The 7,723-nt window shown below is 44.8% G+C and overlaps 1 protein-coding gene across 1 annotated transcript in view; it reads right to left on the bottom strand.

Moving 5' to 3' along the window:
• Positions 1 to 403: 403 nt before the first annotated feature.
• Positions 404 to 7,723, bottom strand: part of Apaf1 (apoptotic peptidase activating factor 1) — a 65,393-nt gene continuing 58,073 nt past the window's right edge. Inside the window, exons 26-27 of the mRNA XM_050145652.1 lie at positions 6,050 to 6,196; positions 404 to 2,787 (exon numbers count right to left, since the gene is read on the bottom strand). Of these exons, the coding sequence (XP_050001609.1) occupies positions 2,641 to 2,787; positions 6,050 to 6,196 (294 nt within the window). The 3' untranslated portion in view covers positions 404 to 2,640. The remainder of the gene's footprint in view (positions 2,788 to 6,049; positions 6,197 to 7,723) is intronic.

Genomic DNA, 7,723 nt, shown 5'->3' with positions numbered 1-7,723 from the left:
AAAGCAGTTCATAGCCACCAAGCAGGAGGGTGTGTGTGCGCGTGTACATGCATGTGCACATGTAGGTATGTCCACATGTGTGTGGAGGCCTGAGGCCAATATCAGGTGTTCTACTTAATTGCTTTCGACCTTATTTTTGGGAAGGGTTGTATCTCTGTCAACCTGGAGTTCAAGTCAGCTACACTGGCTGGCCAGCAAATCATCGGGATCCTCCTGTCCCTACCTTCCTGGGGCTGAAATCATAGAAATTATAGGCTTTTTTGTGGGGGTTGCGAGGAACAAACTCCAGTCCTCATATTTGCAATGACTGAGCCCGCCTCCCCAGGCCACCCCGAAAGCTGTTTTATCAACCTCCTAGCAGTAGAAAAAAAGGCAAGCAACGAGTTTGAAATCAAAATGTTTTTTGAAAAAAATTCAGAAATTTTATTGTCTTCAAAATTTGTTTAAACAGTATTCTAAGGCAAAAAAATAACACATGTAAATTATAAATACAAAAAGTCTTCAAAGCGCATAGAACACATGATACAAACCATCTTCACATATACAAATGCCAATGTTCTGCTGTTTTTCACATAGAGGACAGCCAAGAAAGGGCTCAAAGCGCTCATCCGCAGGCTGCAAGCCAAGCCTTGTCGCCAGCCCCGAGAGCAGTTATAAGCCGTCTCCTTCCTTGTGTTATTGTGTCTTCCTCTCCACTTTAAGACAAAGATCAAGGCTTTTTTTAAAAACTGTGTTTACTATTTCACGCCCGGCTGCAGAACGGATGAGGCACTAATGCTGTCTGAGAAGCAGTTGGCTCATTCTCGCCAAGTTCTAAGCAAGACAACTATTCAGATACTTATATTTATAAATATTTATCTTCACTTATCACATCTGCTTAAATCACAGTAAGTGTGTAAACCAGTTCCTCAACCTACCAACCGAAAAACGTAAAAAAGAAACGTCCAAGCTTCTGTCCACTCCAATCACAGCTCCTGAAATGCCACGTGGAGCCCAGGGCACTGCAGAGTGCTTGGCTAGCGTGTTCGAGGCCCTGGTTTCAATTTTCGGCACCACAAAGAAACAGAAACTAAAATGCATGAGTGGATTTTTCCCTCTACCCACACCACAGCTAGGAATAAGTACTGACAACAGAAACAGCTTCGCTGACTATCTATGATTAATGCTAGCACTCACTAATTCCTATTGCAAAATAAGATATTTGATTTTGTATTTTATATGAAAACTACATCTATTGCTGCTTGGCAGTGGGGGCGCACGCCTTTAATTCCAGAACTAAGCAGACAGAGGCAGGTGGATCTCTATGAATTCAAGGCTAGCCTGGTCTACAGAGTGAGTTCTAGGACAGCTAGGACTGTTACACAGAGAAACCTTGCCTTGAAAAACAAAAAACAAACAAACAAAAAAAACCCACAAACCCAAAAACTACATCCATTACTAATTTATCTCTATTGTCCTTAATAATATTTCTGGTGAAAGTGATCAGATTTAAGCTTCAAATAAAGATCCTAAAAGAAGGTTAAAAACAAAACTCTTAAGCTACTCAGGAGTGTGGTGCAGGAGGACCACAGGAGCCTGTGTAATACAATCACTGCGCAATAGAATGAACCCTCATTTCCCAGGGAAATGGGTGCTGGGGGATACAGGAAGGGAGAAGGAGAAAACCATCTTCCAGCGTCTCGAGGAGTTCTGTGGAACTGCACAGAAACCATGGACTCTTGAAAGTCATAAAGAGAATAGCACTGATAATAACATGGTCCAGAAGTGAACGGATTTACTATTTCACATTTCACTGACTTACTGACAGCTCTCTATGGAACAGAGGGTTAGGACAGATCAAGCAAAAAGTAAAAAGCAGAGACCAGACATGGTAGTGCACACCTTTAGTCCCAGCACTGGAGAAGCAGAGGCAGGCGGATCTCTGTGTGTCGAGGCCAGCCTGGTCTATGGAGTGAGTTCCAGGACAGCTGGGACTACATAGAGAAACCCCATCTTTAAAAACAAAACAGAGTGTGCAGGGTGGTGCCCAATTCAGACAACAACAACCAGAGTCCGGCTACACACTGTCACTGGCTACAGAGAGCTCTCTCTACCGTAAGACTCTAGCTCACAGGAAGACCTGTGAAACACAGCACTCACCGAGTTATCGACCATGCAGACCGTGCACGACGACACAATATTTTAAAGCAAATTGAAAGAGTGCAAACAAGCAACATGATTGTATTTGGAAAGCCATCCCCCTGGGGGTGAGTGTGGCTCAGAAACCGACCACCATGACCTTGCAGCATAGCCTGCAAGTGAACGACGGCATCAACACAGTTCCTTCAGACGGTTCTCATTAATTACGCCAACCACTGTGAGTGCATCAAGGAAGACGTTTACAATATACATATTTACATTTCATTTCCATGCTAAGAACAAACTGTTAATAACAATGATGACGATAAAAAAAATTAGAGTAAAAGTGTGCTCGCTTGTGTACACAGCTAAACTGACATTACTCAGCCAGCTACAGACACTTTCATTGTGAGCACAATACCACAATACGATTCACAGCATTATAAAATGTTGGTGTTCTGAGAGTATCAATTCTCTTCCCATTCAAAAGTAAGGAGCTGACTGCCTTAACGCTTGGGCATCTTACTCTAGAACCTGTAAAATGTATAAAATACCAAGGTTATCAACAGTCACATATGTGCGGAAGTCAGGGGACACATGGATTTTCTTGAGGTTTGTTCCGTTCGTGTAGAAGGTCTGTGAGGACTCCCCAGTGACAACATTCCACCACTGTTCAGAGAAAAAGAAAACCTTCATTAGATTGGTGCCGCCACCATACGGCGACGTGCAGCGCCAACCAGCTCCTCTGCCCCACTCCTCAGCCACTCAGTGAGCAGGAGCACACCTGAGGGTTACTGCTGATTGACCTGGTGATGGCCTCACAGCTGTGTCTGCACCACTGCCACTGCAAGGCCTTCAAGAAGAAGCATACTGTTACTTAGAAAGCTAAGTAACAGTATGTAGGGAAGGGTTGGGGGCTGTCTGCACATTCTCCATGGGATGGGTGCATGACTGCTTCCCTACACGAAGACACCCTTCTGGAGCCACGGACTGTACCCCAGCAGATATACACCCCGGCTGCTTACAGTACAGACGAGGAGGGAGAGTGGTCCGCCTCGAGAACCTTTTTCACCAGGGGTGATGCAGGCTGCTATGTGACAACCTATGCCGAAAACCAACTACCTCCTAAGTAGGTGCTCTAACCACCTCCTCTCCTCTCCAGCACCAAATTCACCAAGAGTTTAACACTATCCTTACCAAATGGTGTTCACAAACTTACTATCCTATTTCAGAGCTAAACTGAGGGCAGGAGACATTTGCACGTGAACATGTTTTCAAAAGGCCTACAGTGTGTCAGGAGCCCGAGCGCCACACACGCAACACTTTCTCGCCTCTGTGCTCAGGACAGAGCCTAACCCTCAGCCTTGCCATGGGACGGGCTAGAGTATTTTCTTTACTCTCGGTAGTAGGACCTGGAAAGTGTGTATGTCACAGGGCTTGGTAAAGCTCACTAAAGCAGCACGCACTTCCGAATACAGCACCGTAAGCAAGAGCACAAGAACACAGTCCAGCCCAAGAAGACGTGTTTCCAGTGACTAGGGCTCGGAGAGAAACCGAGTTCCTGAGAGAATCAAGACTCAGAGGACAGTGGGAACAGACAGCAGAGGAGAAACAGTTTCTGACTTCCAAATGCAGTGTCCGTCCATCTGTCTGTCTCCCACATCATTAAAAGGACTTTACAGCAGCCACTGGTTCAATATGGATTGGAAATACAAGATTTCATGGCAGCAAGCTCAGGATTTTCAGGGTGGTGAATTAGTCAATAGAGTCTATAGTTGTAGACACAGGCCATCAGAGGTTTCTCCAACAGCACAAAGTGTGCGACAGCAAGCCTGATCCCCACGTCAACAATCACTTTAGGTGAGGATGCATCAGGTTAAACCCATCAGTGACAATGAACATGACGATCTGATGCTGATGGTGAACAAGCCTGAGCATGGACGGCAGCAAAAGCTATAGAACATCTGTACTATGGCACATATTAGCATTGCACCCATCTTACAGACAAAACAACCTTGTGAAAAGTCACACGACTAGTGAGGGGCAGAGCTGGGATCTGTCCCAGGACCCACTCCCCAGTCATAACAGTACTCTTCTGTTCCACATTTTACATCAGCCTTGGCCTTCAGTGTAGGAATTCATATGAACTTGTCATTCCAACAGCCTGTTTTCTGTGGCATCCACGACCTCAGTGGAAGCTAAGTGATATTATGTTTTCATTTATAATAATTTTGAGAGGTAAGAACATTTAGCTACTAAACACCTAGTATCTTACTGGCACTCAATTTACATTGCTCAGATTTTAAAGTAAACAGACCCAAAATGCCTAATTTCTTGGCCGCTCTAGCAGCTGGTTCTTCTTACTCCTAATTTGTTCTGTGCCTTTGGATGGTCTCATTAACATGCTGGTAGATGCGGGCTGGGTTATAACATAATTAGTTTCACTGTGCTAGTAATCAAACAGAAGGCAAAGCGCTGATTGTAGTCTATGTCAGTACATAGACTACACAGACAGGCATGGCTTCTCCGGCCTCGAGACATAACCTCTACAGTGCAGCAGCAGACCCGTCCTTCTACTTTGTGTCAACGCTGCTCACTGATCTTCGCAGTACCCTAAAAGCCAGACACGGTTATGCAGAGTCGCTCCAGGGAGCCCAGACATTTTAGAAGCTTGGTGTCAAGGTTGGGCAACTGCATTATCAGCAGCTCTCAGCTTCCAACACAGGGACAGCAACGTCTCTCCTCTAAGCACCACCCTCCGAGCTCAGAGTTATTTACCTTTACACTAGAGGACAAGCAGCATTGATAGCCCAGGAGCAATGCACGATGGAATCAAAGGATGCCCCAAAAGGTGCCCATTAACAAACACAGCATTAGGAGGCCATTTCCAATGCAGGCTGCAGAGGTACCTTGCACAAATTGAAAAAAATCCCCTCATTTACCTTTTATAAGCCAGATGCTTATGCTGAGTGACACTGCAATACTGTGGACCCTTACAACAAAGGCTTCATCCACACACCTCTGAACATCTGTACTGTGAGGTAATGAGATCATCCTCACCTGGCTGTTTTCACAAAATCTTGTGAGATCAGTTGTCAACGACAAAGCTTACAGAATGCCCAGTGGTCAGCATGATATGCAGCATCCTTTTCCAACACTCTGTCCATCCCTCTCCCCCCTGCAAACTTCTCTCAGGACCCTCCTAGGCTTTAGGGACTTTATTTTCCATTTCCTTCCTGTATGGAACATTAGCCAGCACTGGGAAAGGACAAGCCTTAAATGTGTGCCACAAGACAACAGCCACTGAACATAGTCTTACTGAATGGATACATGAGATAATAAATGACATCAGAACCCTTCAATATGCCTAAGCCCTGACCCCAAGAGTCACTACTGAGTATGCACAAGTCAAGTTGTTAGAGACAGCGGAAGGGGCACTGGCCCTTGGAGCTACTAATCACCAAGTTTTGGAGAGGTGATGAACTCCATGACAATCAGTCTTGCTCATCTATAACCCAAAGGGAGTAAAACTTGGCCATCACAAAACTGACAAGTGTGTTGGCAGAACCCAAAGTCTATAGATAATAAATGATATGTTGCTACTATTATTACCAAAAAGACAATTTCACAAATACATTTTACAAATAATTCCAACCAAAATATTTACTGCTGTGTGCCACAGGAGATGAAGCTGGGTCATGTAGGCTCAGAGGGGGAGGGGAGAGCCCCCACATTCCTACTGTTGTCAGCAAAGACGCTGAGAGACGTGGGGAAAGCAGCCTTCCAGATGTCAGCCACCACTGCAAAGCTGTTGTCCCACAACAGCCTCCCCTACTCTGCTGGGTTACAGGAAACCCAGCTGAAGAACAATGAGTGAAAACCACTTCGACACGACACAGGCTGCTCTCACGCATCCTCAGGTAACGCTTACCTTAAGATATCCACCAGCAGAGACAAGCATTTTGCTGTCGGGAGAGAAGCAAAGGTCGGTCACCCAGCCTCCGTGTGTAGCAGTTCCTTCCTCTACTGAAATCGGAGCACACAGATGAAGAAGCTGGCCATCTGAGACATTCCATATCTAGATAAACATGATACATGATTCATTAGTAGGGTGACCCTGAAGGTTTACCAATTTCAAAATATACGTACAAATTATCTACGATATATCTGCAAAAGCAATAGCATTATGGATCACAATGCTACCAATTCCCACTGAATGAGGAGAGAAAAGCAGGCAAGGTGCACACATCTCTCATTCTAGCTGCTCAGGAGGCTGAAGAAGGAAGATTTTGAGTTCAAAGCCAGGGCAACGTAATGAGACTCTGTATCCAAAAACTAAAAAAATTAAAGGAGGTTTTTATCATTGAAATTCTAGACGATGTGTGGATCAGAGAGATCAAAGCAGAGGAATCATGACATTCCTGGAAGGCCTGGGAGACACTCCAGCCCTGCAAATCCAAACCCTCTGGATCTTCTGCATTACACTGAACCTCCAAGTGTTAATGCCTCTTCTTGAAAGCAAACAAAAACAACAAAACCACCACCAGAAATAAAGACATATTCCTCAAAATTACTGGTTCCAAGGCTGCAGAGATGGCTCAGCAAAAAGCACGGGCTACTTTTCCAGAGGACCCAGGTTCAATTCCCAGCACCCACATGGCAGCCCATACATAGACAAACCCCCATACACATAGGAAAATAAAAAGTTTACAAAAAAAAGTAGTTGTCAAAGCGGCATCCCCGGGGCTCAGGCTTTTCACTTCCTCACAATTCTTCTCACACCCCAAGTAGTCTGGTTGCCTTTCCATGGTTTCTGACCTTCTATAGCACACCATACTTTCAACACTAGCCTTTATTTCCACAGACACAAGAGAACAGTGCGTCCTAGTTCTCAGAAAACTGTTTTCTAGGTGATGCTGGCACAGTTTACATTTGCACCTTCACAAGCTCAGGGTGATAAAAACTGGCTGCTCACTTGGACTCCACGAGGGAAATGTGAGCCTTGGGACACCTGCATTAACACAGACAGACAGTCCATCGAGGACCGCAACAATCCCCAGGAAAATGCTGACTAAAGGGTAGGAGTCTAAAGAAGATCTCTACTTTGAACAATGAGAAGAGCAGTTTGAAATTCATGTATGAACCAATGATTTACAAAATTCGTTTCTCTAAATTCTGCTACGAAAAGAATCTTTAGCTACCACTAAAAATTAATACAAATCTTTCGCAAACTAACAGCAGGGAACAACTACAAATATCTATTCACCTCTGTAGGAAACGTCTGTGTAACACTTTTAGTTTTGTTTATTTTTTTGAGACGGGGTCTTACTACATAGTCCTGGCTGGCCTGGAACTCATATAGATCAGGCTGGCTTCAAATTGAGATGCACCTATGTCTGTCTTCTGAGTGTTGGGATTAAAGGTGTGCACCAACATGCCACCTGATTTAACTCTGAAATGTTCTTTCCTGCTGTGAAGGTGCCTAGAAGTATGGTGTCCGCAGAAACGGAGCAAAGAATGCTCCATCTAACCAAAACCCCAGGACCCGTGCATTCCTGTCCAGTGGGAAGCTGCTGGGATTCTAGGACTTAGAAGGTTAAAACAG

Source organism: Alexandromys fortis, unplaced genomic scaffold (assembly GCF_014885135.2).
Source record: "Alexandromys fortis isolate MF-2015 unplaced genomic scaffold, M_Fortis_MF-2015_v1.1 scaffold_50, whole genome shotgun sequence".
Lineage (NCBI taxonomy): Eukaryota > Metazoa > Chordata > Mammalia > Rodentia > Cricetidae > Alexandromys > Alexandromys fortis.
Note: the sequence above shows the minus strand (reverse complement) of the source record. Positions and strands in the feature narration are given on the sequence as shown.